At 41.0% G+C, this 21,123-nt stretch overlaps 1 protein-coding gene across 3 annotated transcripts in view; it reads left to right on the plus strand.

Moving 5' to 3' along the window:
• The window catches only part of LOC144600427 (NEDD4 family-interacting protein 1-like), a 62,189-nt gene extending 41,494 nt beyond the window's left edge, over positions 1–20,695 (plus strand). For 2 of the 3 annotated variants that reach the window (XM_078412021.1, XM_078412033.1), the window contains exons 5-6: positions 7,808–7,913; positions 18,370–20,695. In XM_078412021.1, coding sequence (XP_078268147.1) covers positions 7,808–7,911 — 104 coding nt within the window. In that variant the 3' untranslated portion in view covers positions 7,912–7,913; positions 18,370–20,695. Of the gene's footprint in view, positions 1–6,486; positions 6,549–7,807; positions 7,914–18,369 lie in introns of all 3 variants that reach the window. The other variant, XR_013548138.1, reaches the window with a different exon arrangement.
• Positions 20,696–21,123: the final 428 nt, after the last annotated feature.

Below are 21,123 nucleotides of genomic sequence, written 5' to 3' on the forward strand. Positions count from 1 at the left end.
CGGAAGATCAAAGTCAAGTATTGTGATTTAACATGTGCTCAGGATAAATAGGACTGCATAACAATAGCTGATTGATGTTTCCCATATTGCTGCATATTATCATTATTCTGTTGAGATTTTCAGGAGTCCTGAACAAACCATCATATTTTATTACATATACCCCATTTATTTTATTAAAGAAATACCAACTAATATTGGTGAACATGCTACTTTATATTTTGCTTTGTTGATCAATCTACATGATGTCTGCATGTTGCACATATAGCAGAAGGAAATAAATTCCCTGAAGGGAGGACTGATTTGTAACTATTCATTATGGATAACTTTTGAACAAAGTGGAATGAGTGCAGGTGAGTACAGGAGAGGCAGTTATTTAGCTGCTGGCTTTAAGTGTGTTAATGTTTAGACATGTTCCACCCGATCAATAGTTTAATTCAGGAAATAGTCACTAGTTGTGGAAAATGGTTGTCTTCCATTAAAGCCTTGTGTGTATGCAGTGATTAATCAAAGAGTGAAAGCTGAAAGCTAGATGAAGTATTGTGCATTGTCATTTCTAAGTGGTCCACCTGCTTCACTGATTCACAATTGGCCATTATGGGCTCCACCCTTCCTGAGACATCCGTTGCTGGCCTTGATTTGTTCTGGCCTTTTTCTACCTCCAGTTCCTTCCCCTCTACTTTCAGTCTGAAAAAGGGTTCTGACCCGAAACATCACCTATTGCTTTTCTCCAGAGATGCCGCCTGACCCATTGAGTTACACCAGAACTTTGTGTCTATTACTGTATCATATAAAGTTCTATGGAGCAAAGGCAATCTGCTTCCCAGATCAGTCTGAAGAAGGATCATGACCAATATGTCATCTGTCATCAGTCTGAAGAAGGGTCTCGACTCGAAACGTCGACTGTCCATTCCCTCCACAGATGTTGCCCGGCCTGTTGAGCTCCACCAGCACTTTGCAATTTGCTGCTTCCCACATTAGTGAGGATGCTAAGAAATTCTTCAAGAAACATATAATATCTTGCAAAACATTTTAGTCAGTTATTTAGCAGGAATATATGATTGTTATTTATGGCAAAAACAAACAACGTCCTCCATTGTCTGTTCATGCACTCACATACGTACATGTTATTTTTTTTGCGCCTTCCATCACAGTGAGGAATGTGGAGGAGTCACTGTGGTGGTTGTTCGGGTTAAAATGTATTTTGTGTGTCTTGTTGCTTTTTATTGTTATGACTGTATGGCAAAAGAAATTCTTCGTATATTGCAAAACATACTTGGCTAATAAAGTATGATTGTGAATTGTGAATTGTGAATTTGCCTGATGCCAGAAAAGCAATAACTCTGGAAGAAAATAAAAGCAGATTCTTTTTGACATGAGGTTCATTCGACACAATATTGTTCCTTTGTTTAAGGGAAGTAAGGATACTACCAAAAATTATAAACCGGTGAGTCTCACATCAGTGGTAGAGAAGCTACTGGAGAGGATTCTTCAGGATGGAATTTACTTAATTTGGAAGAGAATGGGCTTATTGGGAACAGTCAGCATGGTTTTGTCCATGGCAGGTCATGTCTTACACACTTGATTCAGTTTTTTGAAGAGGTGATGAAAGTGATCAATGAAGGTAAGGGCAGGGGATGTTGTTGGTAGTAATTACAGTGACATTTGATAAAGTCTCTCATTATAGGCTGATCCAGAAGATTAAGATGTATGGGATCAATAGTGACCTGATCATTTGGATTCAGAACTGGTTTAGTCACAGAAGACATAGAGTTATGGTGGAAGTGTGTTATAATGTCTGGAGGTCTGTGACAAGTGGAGTTCCGCAGGGATCAACTTAAAACCTCTGTTATGTGTGACATCCATAAATGACTTAGACAAAAATGTAGCTGGGTAATTAGTAAGTTTGCAGACAACATCAATATTAGTGGAGTTGCAGACAGTGACAAAGGCTGTCAAAGTATACAGCAGTTATGTAGATCAGCTACAGAAATGGGTGGAGAAATGACAGATGGAGTTTAATTCAAGCAAGAATAAGATGTGTAGAGTGTAAGTGTAAGGGAAGATGTTGGTGAGGCCGCACTTGGGAGTATTGTATTCAGTTTTGATCACCATGCTATTGGAAAGCTGCCATTATACTGGAAAGAGTACAGTGGAGGTATACAAGGGTGTTGCCAAAACTTGAGCCCCGAGCTAGACAGAGAAGTTGGCAGGCTAGAACATTATTCCATGAAGCACAGAAGGCTGCAGGGTGATCTTATCGACGAAAATGAAATGAAGAAGGGAATGGATGGGACAAATTAACAGGATCTTTTTCCCAGGGTAGGGGAATCAAGGAGCAAAAGTGAGAGGAGAAAGATTTACTTGGAACCTAAGGTGCATCTTTTTCATGCAGAGGGTGATGGTTATACGGAATGAGCATATGGAAGGAATTAGTCGGGGCAAGTACAATAACACAATTTAAATACATTTGGATAGGTACATGGATAGGTAAGGTTGAGAGGGATATGAACCAAACGCAGGTAAATGGGATTAAGTTAGATGGGACATCTTGGTCTGTATGGACAAGTTAGACCGAAGGACCTGTTGCATTGTTAAATTAATATTTTGAATATTTTCATAAATTCACATAATTTATCAGTAATCTTCAAATGTTTTATGCGGACGTTCTGTTTAATTGTTTTGTCAGATATTGTTTTTCCTCTATTTACTATTTAGCTTACATCTATTACAGTCCATTAGCAATGTAACCCATCCAATCATGGTGCATTCAAAATTTGGGCAATAAACCTCACCAGTATACAGCTGGAAAATGAAATGTTGGTTGTTCAGTCACATATAGTGGATTATGTTATAACAGGCAACAGTTGCTCCGTAACATACCATTTAATTGCTGACATACTTTGTCTGTGATGCTTCTTCACAACTCAAGATCCATATTCACTGTGTCACCATACTGCTGTTGGCATTTAAAATACTATTCACGTTATTAAATTGGTGCACTTATTAAGAAAGCAAGAATGTTGGCAGTGGTCTAAGTAAGACTGAGTACAATTATTAGGAAAAAATGCACTGTGGTGTGGTTTCCTCATCCATAAATAGTTTTTATATGGTTGAGATTGTTTATTGGTATTGTTGAGGGTGACTACTTACTAATTTGTGGTTACAGTGAGTAAGAGATACTTGTGGTTTGAATACTTTTTCAATGGGTTTGTTTTGGAGTTTCCTGATGATACATCCTCTCGGGTCTTTGGCGAGAAGTCAACTGGTGTTGGTCGGCTGAGTCATGTGTTTAATAGACTTGCTATGCAGTTTTATACATTTTATAATGAGGGTTTATTAAACTGACATTGGTGCAGACTCAACTTTTTAATATCACTGAATGCTACAGAATGAGTTTTAAGGTCATAAGTGATGGTCGCAGAATGAGGCCATTCGGCCTATCGAGTTTAATCTGCCATTCAATCATTGCTGATCTATCTCTCCCTCCCAACTCCATTCTCCTGCCTTCTCTCCATAACCGCTGACACCCATACTAATCAAGAAGCTATCTATCTCTGCCTTAAAAATATCATTTCTGGCCATTGTTTCTGTTCTGCCAATTTGCATGTGGCTTCACTCTGCAAGTGGAGGAGGCCCAAGACAGAAAAGTCAGTATGGGATTGGGAAGTAATAAAGGGATACAAACTGTGAAACTAACAAAGAAAAGAATGACTACGCAGAATGCAGACATTAATGCAAAACACACTTAGAACGAAAACCAAATAAGTGCAAGAGGTGGTCCGTGGTCCATGGTGTTTTGTTGTTAAGGTAGGATTATCTTTAAAATATTAAACTAAGTACCCTGAATGGATCAGCCAACAAAGTAGAAATGTTAAGACTCTGTTGCATTGCCATCAATCCCCATGGATGTGGTTATAATTTCAATGCACATCATTGCAAGATAGCATCCCTCAGACAGAGGGAGGCACAGATCGACAAGTACCCGCTACTTCATTGCCTGTCGCTCTGATGAATAGTGTTCTTATTCAGGGTGAGAGATTGCAGACTTACTGATGGGATAGAGTTGATCAGAAAATAGTTACACTCCATGTGCCCACACTTGGAATGTTTCTTTTCCAATCAATATGTGTGGAGAGCTAAGGAGTGCATGTGTGCAGTCCATACTTAAGGAAGGAGGCTTAAGGAAGCTCTCAAACTGGGAAAATGTACTCAGGAAGGATGAGAATTTACCTTTCTGTGAGTGCAGAGCCTCCATAATGTAAACATCAGGGAAACTTTTTTTATTTCCCAAAATAAGCTTTATTCAGAATAACAAATATATGCAAAGCAAGAAGTGTGCAAAATTCCTCCAACGTTCTCGTCGACTATACATACATTCATTAGTGTTGTGTTTAGTAATTTTAACAAAAAACATCATTATACCTGGCACCCATGCCACTCATGTGCCCCCAGGGTGATATTCCATCTCTTGTTTGAGGGGCCTCTCCACCAGACCCTGCTCCCCAATTTCCAACAGCGGAAGGACCCCAAACTGTTGCCCTCCCTCATAGAGGCTTGGTGTTGGCTGTACCAAGCTTCAGCACTACCTCAGCATGTACTCCTGCGGTCTGGAGCGGGCCAGTCGGCACCCTTCCCTGACGGACATCTCACACTGCTAGGAGGTCAACAAGTTTCGAGCAGACCAAAGAGCATCTTTCACCGAATTGATTATCTTCCAGCAGCACTTGACGTCCATCTCCGAATGTTTCCCTGGGAACAGTCCATAAATCGGACTGTAGTTGTCTATCTGTGGCTCCCTCTGTCTGAGCATCTTGCAATGATGTACTCAACTGTGAATTGGGGCAGAAATCAGCTACAGCTAATGGTAATGCTCCGGAGGCTGAACAGGTTAGAGCGACCATGTCCTGCACCTCTTTAGGCAAGGTTGCCCAACATGGATGGTTGGCTGTTCTTTTTCTAGAAGAGGTGGGATCATGGCTCCCTGAATGTTTTTGTTTAGTTCAGTTTATCTCTAGTTACTTTAATTTATTTATTTTTATTGTCAAGTGTACAGAGGTACAGTGAAATGCCAGATCTGCATGCTATTCAGTCAAATCATACCATACATGAATATAATCTATCTTCTTCTGGAACAGCACACAGAGAGTCATCACGTTTCGGTTCTATCTTGCAACTTCCAAGGCTCTGAAAAATCCGAACTTGGCCCAAGGAGATATGCCAGTGTCCTGGCAGACCTGATCAGTGAAATCGGGGGCGGCCTGGCCCAGTGTGAAGCCATTAACTCCTTCCACCACTGCTCAGTGCAGCTGCTGCAGGCTCGACTCGATGTACTTGCTCAAGCAGCTACATAACGGCCTCCGGCAGCCGTGGCCGCCAACACCACACCCCGGACCACCACAAGCGCATGATCCGTCCAGCAGCTGCCCTCCATGCACTGAGGACACCATGCTTTGCTTTCTGAGCATATCACAGAACTGTAGGGTGTTTTCCAAGTTTTTTGTGGCACTGATTCAATTTTGAATTGCAAAAGTAAGTCATGGACCGCGTGATAGGTTGGAAGTCTAGGGACTTTAAAGACTTTAGAGAATTTAGCGAATGTAACGTGGAAACGGGCCCTTCGGCCCACTGAGTCCACGCCGACCAGCGATCACCCTGTACACTATCACTATCCTACACACTAACGACAATTTGCAATTTTGACCAAAGCCAATTAACATACAAACCTGTAGGTCTTCGGAATGTAGGTGGAAATCGGAGTAGCCGGAGAAATCCCACATACAAACTCCATACAGACAACACCTGTAGTTGGGATCGAACCCGGATCTCTGGTGCTGTAAGGCTGCAACTCTACTGCTGCGCCACTGTGCTGCCCGTTAGGGATAGGACTTCCTGAGCAGAGTCTTTGTTCCCCTCTTAGTTCAACCAGCTCCACCAGGAAAGCCTTGTCTTAGCCCCCTGACCTCTTGCTTCTGGTCTAATTGGGGGCCATGGAAGGATCCCAATAAAAGCATTCATTTTATTGTTCGCAAGTAAAAGACTTCACCTCAAACCTGTTCAGAACTTTCCCAAACAATTGCAGTTCTGCAATTCGGATTTATTGAGTCTATAGACCTCTGTTCCCACTGATTCTCCATTAAAACAATGAGTCATTGACAATCTCTTTCAGTGAATAACTATGAAACCCATCGCACATTAACCCTGGTACGTATATGCGGAATGGCAGGAGCCTTGACATTGTCAAGTTGCTCACGGCTATGGTCATTTCCCCTGTTCTAACTATATGGAGTCATGCCTTCTACTGGCCCTGATGGGCAATGCTATCCTGGTCTGGTTGGCTGAAAATAAGCCCGTGGCTGCCTAAGCAATGGTCACCTCAATGCAGGAGGGATTGGGACAGGAAATAAACGATTCAGCCAAACCTATGGTTTTGTTCCCCCTATGTTAGCCAAATGCCTGCTTGACCACAGAGTTTTTTTGTGTCCCCAGATCCTTTAAACCCATCAGCACATCCTGACCAGATGACCTTGGAGAGAAATATTTGAACATAGGTCAGTATCGCTGACCTCACTGCAGGCTGTTTCCAGCATTTACTAAGAAGAGCTTTCACTCATGTTAAGATGGCAACTATTTTGAATGCAAAACTTTTCTACCGGCTTGTATTCTTAGACTGGTATCGATGAAGTGCCTACTATTGATGGTTGTGAATCTCAAGTATGGATATCACTATGGTAACTTCACTATTTTAAAAGTGGAATTCTCTGCCACAGCTGGCAGTGGAGGCCAATTCACTGGATGTTTTCAAGAGAGAGTTAGAGAGCTCTTAGGGTTAATGGAATCAAGGGATATGGGGAGAAAGCAGGAACGGGGTACTAATTTTGGATGATCAGTCATGATCATATTGAATGGCGGTGCTGGCTCGAAGGGCCGAATGGCCTACTCCTGCACCGATTTTCTATGTTTCTATGTTTCGCAAGTTGGCGCCTGCTCATGGTTTGTCAATAGTAATTTTATTATTTGTATGTGTCAATAACGTGCTCAATTGTAAGTACCCAACTATAACTGCCCCTAGAATGGTCATGGTGCCAGACCTAATGAGGAAGTAACAAGTGAGACACCAAATAGAATAAAATCCATCTGGACCATTGTTTGTGCCCCTGCTCCCATACTCGTAGCACTTGGTTATTAATAATTACCCTCCATGATTGAATTGCATTAAACATTGGATAGGGACTCATTCGAAGGGGCAGATCCCACATGTGTATTCAAATGGCAAAGGTGCAAGGTTTGTTCCTGCCGTCCAGACGTGGCTTCTTGTGCATTGTTCAGACAGCATATGGTTGTGGCATTTTCACAGGCGAGGTGTCCAATGTGTCTTGCATATTCCTGTTTGTTCTGTATGCTCTGGACATGATGTGCATGTCAATTTCCATTCAATTTTATGCTTGCTTCAGCCCCCATCACACCACAAAACACAGGATATGCAACTGAATTTATAGTTTAGAAGGGTCTTGTCCCGGAATGTCACCCATTCCTTCTCTCCAGAGATGCTCCAGCTTTTTGTGTCTATCTTATAGTTTAGCAATTTAACTGATCATTTTTAGAAAATCGTTGTGGGTCCAAAATGTAATTTAACAATCCACCACTACATATTGAATTCTATGTTATCGTCTGATAACCAGATTAAACCGACACATGACTATACTTTGAGAAACAATACTAAATGCAGCATTGAAGACACTTGTATTTGTTGTGCTATTGTACATTGAGCTAGATGTACAACCTTTTCCCTTCCCCTCCTGTGTTGCAGGGATTTTGCTTTTCACAAGTGGCTTCATCAATTATGCAAAAGCTCGGAAAGTAGCTTCAAGGATCGCCAGCTTGAAAAAGTCCAGGTTCCTTTTCATCTTCTGATGGTAAGAAATCGCATCTTTCCAAATTATGGAAAGGGTCTATAGATTGTATTTTGTGGGAATGGTAATTATCTGTCAATAAGCTGTGGAAAGGTTTACTTCTATACGAGGAGGAATTCTGCTCTTGTCAGGCAAAAGGGAAATTAAACTGAGAGATATCCATACAGTGGGCTAACAGTGCAGTGTCAAGATCTTGCATTGGATCCCGAATCGCGGGGCTTGGGTCGGCCCGCTGTGGACCTTTCACCGTCCAGCGGGGGCTTCAATATCGGGAGCCCCGACCGCCCCGACGTGGCAACTCCAACAGCCTGACCGCGGGAGAGGACGGCAGGGAAGAGAAAAATACGTTTTGGCCTTCCATCACAGTGAGAATGGACTGGAGGAGACTCACTGTGATGGATGTTTCTTTTTGTTTGGTGTTAGTTGTGATTGTATGTGTTATTGCATTTTTATTGATTATTCTTATTGGTCTTATTGTTCAACTGCGGGTAATGTTTCATTTCACTACACATTTATGTGTATGTGACAAATAAATGACTATTGACTATTGACTATTGACTATTGGATACCTTGTGGCACTTTGAATCCTATTGTGCAATATTGCCTTCAGCTATTGGCTTATTACTTCATTTTCTCGGGCAATGATGTAACCTCATTAGGCCTTAAAAGCTATTGGCACAGTCCAAATCTATTAATGGATATTGGAAACCTGGAGGCTACTGTGCATTCACACTGGTCTTTCACGACTGCCAAATAATTAGTAAGATAAAAGTGAAGCGATGTATCTAATGTGCAGTTGAAAGATCCTCCGCAGCTTTGAAACTTTAACATAAAACAGACCACTATTATTGTTAAACACGTTTGTGTTTTAGTGTCATGGCACAATGCTTCCCTGAAACTTTCACCAAATTAATACATTCTTAAATTTGATATCAATTCATTTTTAAAGACGTGGACTGATGTTTTAGGAAGCGAACATTTCAGATTTATAGAGATGAGAGAAATGTATTATCTATGGATATGGAATCAGGAGGGATGGAAGATAAGTGGCTGAAGTAATCTTAACCATTTTATGTAATTGTCAAAGTGCCTTATTTATGATGAGCATATAGGCCCTTTCCCAAACAGTCTTCCAGGTGATAAATTGAATACAAGATACAGATTGTGTTCCTTAGACTTTAGAGACACAGTGCAAAAACAGGCCCTTTGCCTACAGAGTCCACACCGACCAGTGATCACCGCATACACTAACACTATCCTCCATGCTAGGGACATTTTACAACTTACGAAAGCCAACTAACATACAAACCTGTACGCCTTTGCAGTGTGGGAGGAAACCGGAGTCAGCAGAGAAAACCCATGCAGTCACAGGGAGAATATACAAATTCCATACAGACAGCACTTATAGTCAGGATCGAACTCAGGACTCTGGCATTGTAAGGCAGCAACTTTACTGCTGCTTCATTGTGCTGTTCCATGTTCAATGTTTAAGAGTATGTCTACAGTGGCAGCATTTTTATGAAAATAGGATCACTTCTATTCTCTCGTGAGAAAAGAGATCAGCTACAGAAATGGTGGAGAAAAGGGAAAGGGAGTTTCATCCTAGCCAGCGTGAGGTGTTGCACTTTTGGAGGTCGAATGTAATACAATTAATGTAGCTGAAGAAGTAAATGAGAAGGGCAAAGTTTTGATGAGGGCAAAGCCATAGACATTGTTGATCTGGTTCCCCATGGCAGATTACTCTGGAAGGTTAGATCATGTGGGATCTAGGAAGAATTGGCCAACTGGATAAAGATTTGGCTTCATTGAAGGAAGCAGAGGGTAATGATGGAAGGTTTTTTTTTCAAACTGGAGCCCCGTGACTAGTGATGTGCCTCTGGGATCAGTGATGGGCCCATTGCTGTTTATGGTTTTTATCAATGATTTGGATGAGAACGTACAAGGCAAGTGGCATCATAGATAGCGAAGATGGTTATCCAAAAATACAACAGGACTTTGATCAGGTGGGCAGGTGGGCTAGGGAATGGTTAATTTAGTTTAATGCAGATACGTGCAAGGTGTTGCACTGCGGGAAGTCAAACCAGGGCGGATTGGGTAGTTAAGAAGGCTTTTGGTACATTGGCCGTCATCAGTCAGAGCATTGAGTATAGAAGTTGGGATGTCATGTTACAATTGCACTAGACATTGAGGAGGCCACATTTGGAGTATTGTGTTTAATTTTGGTCATCCTGTTATAGGAAAGATGTTGCTAAGCTGGCAAGGATGTAGAGAAGATTTTCAAGGATATTACCAGAACTTGAGACCCTGAGCTATAGGGAGAGGTTGAGCAGGCTGGGACTTTATTCCTTGAAGTGCAGGAGGATGATGGTTGATCTTATAGAGATGTATAAGATCCTGAGGAGGAGAGGGTAAATACACAGAGTCTTTTACCAAGAGAAGGGGAATCAAGAACCAGAGGACATAGTTTAAGTGCAAGGGGAAACATTTAATCAGAACATGAGGGGCAACATTTTCACACAAAGGGTGATGGGTATATGGAATGAGCTGCCAGAAGAGGTAGTTAAAGCAGGTACTATCACAACATTTTGATGACATTTGGACAGGTACATGGATAAGAAAGGTTGAGAAGGATATGAGCCAAAAGCAGGCAGGTGGGACTAATGTAGATGTGGCATCTTGATCGGTCTAGGGAAGTTGGGCTGAAGGGCTTATATCCATGCTCTATGACCCTAAGACTATGTCAGAGTCCATCAGAGAGCATATGTATTAGAAAGTATAATAAATCATAACTTATAGAGAATCCAATGCTTGGAGTTCACTGTTAACCCATCTTGTGTTATGTCCACTATGATTATGGAGGTTTCTCATGATTTCATTAATCATAAAATTTAGCCCAAAATTATATTCTTGTGACTTTGATTATCAAGTTCTTATACACTCCAGAGTGATTTTTAAAGTTTTGGTGCAGTTTGAAGTTTGAAAGTGAAGTTGATTAGGTGAGAATATTTAGCTCTTTTATGCCTCTCAGTTTAAGATTCAAGATTCAAGATTCAAGATTCAAGATATCTTTATTTGTCATCCCAAAAACTTTTTTTTGGACGAAATTTAGTCACCCACAGTCCAACAATAAAAGCAGATTACACAACCCCAACCAACACACAAAAAAAAGAAACATCCCATCACAGTGAGTCTCCTCCAGTCCCCTCCTCACTGTGATGGAAGGCCAGAATGTCTTTCCCCTTCCCCTGCTGTCCTCTCCCGTGGTCAGGCTGGTGTCGTTGCCGCGTTCCAGGCCGCGCCGGATGGTGAAAGGTCCGCGGCGGGCCGACCCAAGCCCCGCGATCCGCGGCGGGAGAAGACGCTGCCACTGCTGCTGCTGCTGCACGTCGGGGCGGTCGTGGCTCCCGACAGTGAAGCCCCCGCCGAGCAGAAAAAAACCCCGCGGCCTATTTCAGGCCGCGCCGGACGGTGAAAGGTCCGCGGCGGGCCGACCTAAGCCCCGCGATCCGGGGCGGGCGAACACGCTGCCGCTGCCAGTTTAGTGATTCAGGAGGTTTACTGGCACCAAATTGGAAGATAGTACTTAACCAATAGGCATGCCTGTGCCACTTATCATATCATATCATATATCTACAGCCGGAAACAGGCCTTTTCGGCCCTCCAAGTCCGTGCCGCCCAGTGATCCCCGTACATTAACACTATCCTACACCCACTAGGGACAATTTTTACATTTACCCAGCCAATTAACCTACATACCTATACGTCTTAATGGAGACATTCATTCAGTGTGCACTTCTGAGCGCACACAATACTTTATGGTAAAGTCCTTTTGGGATGCCATCCAAACGATTATGAAATTGAAGATAGACACAAAGTGCTGGAGTAACAGCGAGTCAGGCAGCATCTCTGAAGAAAAAGATGACTTTTCAGGTCTGAATCCTTCTTTAAACCTGAAACGTCACCTATTCCTTTGCTCCAGAAATGCTGACCCGCCCAATCTGACCCGCTGAGTTACCTCCAGCATTTTAAGTCTATTTTCAGTTTAATCCAGCATCTGCTGTTCCTTCCTACACATATGAAATTGAAGATTTTGCTCTGTGGGATATCTATTAATGTCTTGCAGAATCTAACCAGTGCTCATGTAGTGTTGTGAGGCAGGAAGTAGACCAGGAAGTAGAAATTAAAATAGCTCATACAATTAAATCACATTAACACGGAACATTTCTGCAATGGCATTTTTAACCTAACTGGTTTTCAAAAACATACATTGAAAATAGTGGAGGCCATTCAGCCCTTTGAGCCAGCACCACCATTCACTGTGATCATGGCTGATCACAATCAGTAATCTGTGCCTGCCTTCTCCCCATATCCCTTGATGCTGCTAGCCCCAAGAGCTCTATCTAACTCTTTTTTAAATTCATAACTCTCTTTTAAATTCATCAGACATGTCTGATCTATTCACAGAACAACCAAGTTTCCAGCCACACTATTTAAAACACTCAAAACTTCAAATTTTCAAACCTTCAGCAGAGTATTTGGGACAGGATATTTTCACAGTCATCGTCAATGCAATTCTATTTTCTGTTATTGTGGAGGTGAAATTTAATCATAGCAAATGAATCACCACCAATAAATCATTCCGGTCAACTCCATGCACCATTCATTTCTTAGCTCTGCGTTACAATTTCCAATATTAGGACACGCTCTTCATTTCAGAAGCATCATTGAATCAGTCATCACTCAACTTTGGCATTCTTCTGCTATTTAACCACTGTTGTATTTTAGTGCCCAGTCATACACTGGTCCTCACTGAATCACACAGCAATGGGCCAGTTACTACTGAGTCATAAACCACTTAATCAGACAATAATGCATCTATTGTGTATGGTACATATGAGTCATATTGTGATTGATTAAAAAAATATATTATATTGTTTAAATTCAATTGTGCCAACTGAAATGAAAATTCATGAGCATGTATAATCACATTCTTCTCAAAATGAGTGGTGATTATCATTGAGCTATTTAACTATTGTACAGCTCGCCCCAATTCTGTCTTTGTTTGACGTCCATTCGCTTCAGAGTGAAATGGGGAGGGTAAAACGGGGACATGAACTTGCTCTAGGTAGAGGAGAATCCAGAGAATCTACGTATATTAGGACAAAAGAGGGACATGCGAGGGAATAGTTTCCCTTAAAAATCAATAAGTTCATCTATGGTGGAGACACAGTGGATGGGTAAGGTGTTAAATTAACATTTCTCATCTGTATTTACCATGGAGAAAAGCATGGATTCTAGGGAATGGGCCACATTATAGAAGAGGAGGTGCTGTAGGTCTTAAAATGCATAAAGCTAGATAAATCCCCAGGGCCTGATCAAGTATATCCTATGACGTTGTGGGAAGCTAAGGAAGAAATTGTAGAGCCACTGGCAGAGATATTGATACCCACAGGTGAGGTACTAGAAGACTGGAGGGTGGATAATATTGTGTCTTTAAAGCTGCAAGGAAAGCCTGGGAACTACAGAGCAGTGAGCCTCACCTCAGTGGTGGGTAGGTTATTGGGCAGGATTCTGAAAGGTGAGATCTACATGCATTTCACAAGCCAAGGACTGACTAGGGATAGTCAACAGGGTTTTGTGTGAGGGATGTTGCACCTATTTGTTTTTGAAGAGGTGGTGAAAAAGATTGAGGAGGGCAGTGTGATACATGTTTTCCACATGAACTTAAACAAGGCCTTTGACCAGGTAACACATGGTAGGCCTCTATGTAAAGTTAGATTACATGGAATCCAGGCTGAGCTGGCCAATTGGATTTTAAAAAATGGCTTGAAGGTAAGAAACAGAGAGCAGTGATATATTGTTTTAAGACTGGAGGCCTGCTAGGCGTGATGTACCACTGGGATCAGCGCCGGGTCCAATGTTTTTATTTATGTTAGCGATTTGGATGTGTGTGTAGGTAGCATGGTTAGTTTACAGATGACACTAAACTCAGTGGTAGAGTGAACAACGAAGATGGTTATCTACTGTACAACAGGATCTTGGTCAAATAGGACAATGCATCGAGGAATGGCAGATGGTGTTTAATTCTGATAAATGTGAGGTGTTGTGTTTTGGTAGGAGATAACAGGGCAGAACATGCACAGTGAATGACAGGGCCCTGGGTACTGTTACAGAACAGAGACACCTAAGGAGGATAGGTACATAGTTCCATGAGAGTGGCAACAGAGGTAGACAAGATGGTGAAGGAGTCCTTTGGCATGCTTAACTTCATAGGTCAGGTTATTGATTACAGGAGTTGTTACGGCATGTTAGACAATAGACAATAGACAATAGGTGCAGGAGGAGGCCATTCGGCCCTTCGAGCCAGCACCGCCATTCAATGTGATCATGGCTGATCATTCTCCATGCTAGAGCTGTACAAGACATTAGTAAGACCACATTCGGATTACTGTGCACCTTGCTATAGAAAGGATGTCAGTAAAATGGAAAAAAATTCAGAAAAGGATTTACAAGAATGTTATCAGACGTGGAGTCTTTAAGTTTAGTTTTTATAGTTTAGTTTAGAGCTTTAAGGAGAGACTGGATTATCTGGGTCTTTACTCCCTGGAGTGTAGAAGGATGAGAGCTGACTTTATAGGTTTTAAAAAGTCATGTGAACCATAGCTAAGGTGAATGGCAACAGTTTTGTTTCCCTGGGGTAGGGGGGTCAAAAGCTAGAGAGCATAGGTTTAAGGTGAGAGGAGAAGTATTTAAATGTGACCTGATGTCCAACATTTCACATAGAGGGTGGTGCGTACAAGGAATGAACTGCCATGCAAGGAGTAGAGGTGGGTACATTTACGGCATTTAATCAACATTTATTGATACATGGATAGGAAAGATTTGGAGGGATATGGGCCAGGTGCAGGCAAGTGGGACTAGCTCGGCTAAGCCTCTTACATTGGTGTGGTTGAATTGGACCAATGGGCCTGTTTTCATTCTGTAAAGCTCCATAGCTATGATTCATTCATGTACAATTTCCGTTGTGACTTAAACTAGTAGGCAAGTCTCCAAGACTGATAACTCAAGGCTCAGTAATATAGGAAAATGTGAGCATGCTACTGTCAGACAAGGGCAACATTGGCAACAGTCATGGGTACTGCAAAATTGGGACAGAAATATTCCCATTGCATCTAACCGTATTTGGATAGCAGATTTTGTTTTGGTAAACAGAACTATCTGAACTATGTGCTGAAAAGAAACAATATGATGGCAACAAGTAGCAAAATGTGCTGAAAATGTCCTCAACACTGCTTCTTTAACACCAGTACCTTAACCAGTAAAAGAACATCAAAAACCTTGTTTGCAAACACTACCACAAGATTTATGTTAGCAAATGGGCAGCAACACCAAGGAAATTTCTGTCCATTTATATGTTCCTGGAAGTACATTCCCTTTGATTGGACCCGGCAATAATATGAGGCCTTATTGAATACCAAAAGGATAACTCACTGACTTGACACTCGATGATTTTCCACTCATTTACGTTAATGATTAGAATATCCCGTTCATAGCAAACAGGCAACTTCATGATATGTGCAGTACCCAGTATTAGCTTTTTGCTGGAAATGGTAGAAGTCGTTCCAATGTTTGGGAAGTTTCTGAAAGTTATGGCAGAAACAGCAGGAATCCTGACACTTTGGCATTCTTTAATGCTGTTAGAGGAGGTTTCATTGAATCCCATGATTCATCAGAATATAGACACAAAATGCTGGAATAACTCAGCTGGACAGGCAGAATCTCTGGAGAGAAGAAATGGGTGACGTTTCGGGTCGAGACCCTTCTTCAGACTGAAGAAGGGTCTCGATCTAAAACATCACCCAATCCTTCTCTCCAGAGATGTTGCCTCTCCTGCTGAGTTACTCCAGTATTTTGTGTCTATCTTCAGTGTAAACCAGCATCTGCATTTCCTTCCTAGCCACAGTTCATCTGCTTGCTTCACGCATTGTGGCATCCCCCTTCACTTGGCTAGCAACAACTTCTCTCACTCAGGACCCCTAGAAGGCCTTCATATAGTCTTGTGGGCTGAATTGTCCTGGATCATGTTAAGCTTACTCAGAGCTAACTCACCCAGAAAGTAAAAGTATTATGAAGACTATATGAAGGTCATGCAGGATGTCTGATTTGACAGTTGTTGTTAGCTGAGTGAATGACGATGCAGCATTGTGTAAAGCCAGCTGATGAATTGGGGTTTTAAGGCATTCTAAAGACTTCGGGGAATCTGCTCTAACTAGATACAGTGGATGTGGAGAGGATGGTTCCACTAGTGGGGGAGTCTAGGACTAGAGATCATAGCCTCAGAATTAAAGGACGTTCTTTTAGGAAAGAGATGAGGAGACATTTCTTTAGTCAGACGGGAGTGAATCTGTGGAACTCTTTGCCATAGAAGGTTGTGGAAGCAAAGTCAGTGGATATTTTTAAGGCAGAGATAGATAGATTCTTGATTAGTACAGGTGTCAGAGGTTATGGGGAGAAGGCAGGAGAATGGGGTTAGGAGGGAGAGATAGATCAGCCATGATTGAATGGCGGAGTAGACTTGATGGGCCGAATGGCCTAATTCTATTCCTATCACTTATGACATGACTAAATCAGATGCTAATCTCACAATGTGATTCTCCAGCCTGCTTATTCATTCTAGCATTTTCTTCCCCATCATCTCCAAATATATTGTTCCTCACGTTCCCATTAAGGGATCTGCTTCTTGTAGAATGTGCCCTTCTTTCTCAGGCACTTGCCCACGCCATCCTGCAGCCCCTCTAACAGTTCATTCATCATTATCATGGCCCTCCCCTCCACACTCTACACCTCTGGAAATGCAGGACAGCTGACAATATCAGCATTTAATGTCGAGCACAGGTGATGGCTTACCAAATAATGCCTGTAGATTTGGGCTTGGCTGCACAAATTACAATCCATGAAAACGCATCAAAAATCTGATTCTGCACTGCAGTATTTTGGTGCAATTGGCTTGAAAAACAAACTTTCTTTCAAGTTTTGAAGAGCAAGTCATTGGGGATTCCTTTAAATAATGCAGCTGGTGGGAGACAATTCTCACTGCAACTGAGCAAAAGCTTTCCCATATTTGGTTAAAACATGGCATTAGCTGGATCCACGTGACCATCTTTAACAATGGAAGTGCCAAATTAGCATTGCACAAGGATTGATGTTATAAAGTGCCCTCTCTGCACGTCAAAGACATACTTTCCATTGCGTATACTATTACAGTATCCAATTTGTAGAGTAGTGTAAATCGCACAAACATTTTATACACACACCCCTTCCAATAAATTGGAAACAAATAGGCACAATGAGGAGGAGTGAATGTGGGTTCCACTTAGTACTATCAAACTATTAAAATCTTCACTGGGTGCTCTGGTCTTTTCCCACACTCCAAAAATGTACAGGTTTGTACGTTAATTTGGCTTCGGTAAAATAAATTTGTAAAAATCGTAAATTGTCTCATTACCTCCAACTAAAAATCAAAAATTTTGATCCCTAAATTCAGGTACTTCTATAATATTACCTGATCACCATTTACTCCTCCACCATGATAGCCCAACAGCTCTCAGACTACTATATTTCATCCAGCCCAGAGCCCTCAGAAACTACTGAATTTCTCTTGGAAGTTCTCCATTTCTTTGAAGCAAAATTGACAACAGTGTCTTGGCACGCTATCCCTGGTGTTCCTTCCTAAGATTAAGAACAATAGCTCCTGTTCACCATAGATCAGAAGCAGATAACAAAATAAAAAATCAAAGCTCATTACAATTTAATGCTCATTTTTTATGTGGAAGATAAACTTATCTCTTCCTTTCTGTATTGTCTAGCCCAAGCCAATATCTTTAGCTTAGTTTAGTTTACTTTAATTTAGACTAGTTTAGAGATACAGCGTGGAAACAAGCCCTTTGGCCTACCGACCAGCAATCCCCATACACTGCACTATCCTACACGCAAGAGACATTTTACAATTTTTTTTTTACCGATGCCAAATTAACGTACAAACCTGTACATCTTTGGAGTGTGGGAGGAAACCAGAGCTCCCAGGGAAAACCCACGTGGTCATGGGGAGAACATACAAATTCCGTACAGACAACACCTGTAGACAGGATGGAACCCAGGTCTCTTACACCTGCAAGGCAGCAACTCTACCGCTGCTCCACCGTGCCGCCCCTAGCACTGAAGGCGAGGAAGCAAACATGAGGGCTAAATGTGGCCTTTATCACACAAAATCTAACTAATATTCCTATCCTAAGCCCAGTTTAACGGTAATCGGCAATGTACTGTTCCAGCATGTCATTGCTACTTGAAGGACAAAGAAAATGATGACTTTGGGAACTTGGTGACCAATAATTTTAAAGCTGCAGAAATTATACGGATGCACAAAGATGTTAATTTGATCGTGGTTTTCTTTTTATTGCAGATATATGCTGACCTACTTCCTTTCACGTTGCCACGCTTCACTCTGTGGTAAAAAGAGCAACTGCAAGAATCACAGATTTCAGATGATGAATGAATAAGTTGCAAAGTGTTTTGATTTGGTGGATGTGGCCTTCCAAACCACTTGAAAAACTTCTGTTGGGTACACTGCGCTTTCTAATTGTGCTCCTTTTAACTGTTCTGACAGAAACCATGTCATCTTCAAATACATCGCGTTTAGCTTCAGTAAACAAAAACCATATTCATCATTTGATTATTCATAAGAATTGTTTCAAAATTGCTTAATGATCTTTCATCAGGAGAGGGCACTGTTGCTTCTTGAAAGGTTAAATATTCTGAGACCAAAGGCAACAGGATTTATTTGTGTAAGAAGGAATTGCAAATGCTGGTTTAAACGAAGATAGACACAAAAAGTGAAGGTGTGGAATTCTCTGCCTCAGAAGGCAGTGGAGGCCAGTTCGTTGGATGCTTTCAAGAGAGAGCTGGATAGAGCTCTTAAGGATAGCAGAGTGAGGGGGTATGGGGAGAAGGCAGGAACGGGGTACTGATTGAGAGTGATCAGCCATGATCGCATTGAATGGCGGTGCTGGCTCGAAGGGCTGAATGGCCTACTCCTGCACCTATTGTCTATTGTCTATTGTCTAAAAAGCTTTCGTAACTCAGCGGGACAGGCAGCATCTCTGGTGAGAAGGAATGGGTGATGTTTCAGGTTGAGACCCTTCTTCAGACTGGACTTATATGCTGAAAGTTTGAATATAGGCTGGTTACTTGTGAAATGGCATTCATTTTCCAGGTGTTTACAGCTGCACAGAAATGTATAATAAACAATAAAAAAAACAATTTGCAGTCAGACTTCAGAATTTTCTAGATGATTATTTTACAGTTATTATGTAATAATGACATAAACAATTAGCTATTATGACTGTGGAAAGAAATCACTGCAACCAACTGGATAATGTCTAAATATATTTCACTTGATGGTGTAGAGGTTTACATAGTGAACATTTGGCAGTATCACAAGTATCCCATATTAATGCCTCTTGTGTGTGATCCAGTCTGTGCTGTTGTAGCACAACATGGTAATGATATGCAGGTCTTTACAACTAATGGTTGCAATCCTCAATTAGAGAAGAGGATATTAAACAATGTCCCACTCCTGATCCATGTCTTGAAATCCCTGATGAAAATGTACCTGCAAAGTTTAGGCCGACACCAGCTATAATATCCCACACAGCCCAGTAGCTTTGATGCTCTTATACTCTTTGGACTAGCATGTAAACAACTTTGGGTGCAATCCGAAAGCTTAACGAGAAGACTTGAGCAATGATATTTCAACAAGAATTTAATGATTTCAGAAGAGAAGAAAAATAAAGTGCACAAAAAAATATATATTTTCATATTCTTGTTCCTAAAACAAAAAACACTCATATTGTATTTAGCAGATGTAATCAGAACCCATTATAGCTTTTGATTTATACTTTAGAGATGCAGTGCAGGAACAGAGAAAACGTACAAACTCCGTACAGACAGCATCCATTGTCAGGATTAAACCCAGGTCTCTGGCACTATAAGGCAGCAACTCTACTGTGGTGCCATTGTGCCGCCCTCAATATTATGGTTATTTATCTTCAGATCATTAATATTGTGGTGAAATGAATTGGAAACAATGACTATCAAAACGAAATTGATTTTTTAAATCTTATGTAGAGAGGAGTCTCAATACTACAGAAGGAGTGACTTTACTCTGACTTGTTAAGGACAATTGTGCCTTGAAATGATGGAATAGAAAGATGATGAGTAGAATATGTACATCCAAGATAGTTATATTTGTAAGTTTAGTCCATTTAGAGCAGTGCCTTTGTTAAAATAGAGTTAATTCCAGATGAACATGAAGTTATTATATGAAAGCATAATTTTGTTTTAGGTTTTATGATGTTGATTAAGATTTGTTTTTCTTATGTAGCCAAACTGAAGAGGGTGTGAATACTATAGAACACAGTGTAATCAGCATGTGACAGAACCTTGATTTATAATCTGGATTAAGAAACAACATGGATTTCTTAATGTAAAACACACCTTTATTGTTCAGGATATAACACACAGTTCCTTCCTCTCTACAAAAGATACAAAATGCAAACATGTTATGTTCAAAGAAGTTTATTCAGTTCTAGACGAACTTTGTCCATCCCATAAAAATACTTGTACATATTTAAAGTATTACAGCATTTACAACAGGAATGCAGATTTTGAAGGATCCTCCTGATATCTGGTTATAACGGCAGAATATCATAGACAACCCAATAAAAATTGCAACCTTTACCTAAAATTGTCTCTCTGCTTGATTCCTTGACGTGCCCCTGCTGAAAAAACAAATGGAATTTCTTGGTGAATATTATGAGAATTGACAACAAGCAAAGATTTCTCTCCACTTTTTTTTGGATGAAACTAGCTGGCTTATATGACATGTGGAGTAGTGCAAAATCTGTACTTAATGTAGTTTATGGTGTAACTTGTGGTTTTATTTGATGATTCTATGGGCTGATTTGATAAAGTTCAACATTATATATTTCCTTTGTCATTACATTTAATACAAATCAATAAAATCCTTATTTCCAGAAAGGATAACTTGAGTTTGCAGAGATGGACTTTGCCACTTGTCATGGAAATCACTGTCCTGGATAAGGAACAAATGCCCAGAAATTGTATTACACCTTTTCTTAGTGCACAAAGCATTGCT

Source organism: Rhinoraja longicauda, chromosome 1 (assembly GCF_053455715.1).
Source record: "Rhinoraja longicauda isolate Sanriku21f chromosome 1, sRhiLon1.1, whole genome shotgun sequence".
Classification (NCBI taxonomy): Eukaryota; Metazoa; Chordata; class Chondrichthyes; order Rajiformes; family Arhynchobatidae; genus Rhinoraja; species Rhinoraja longicauda.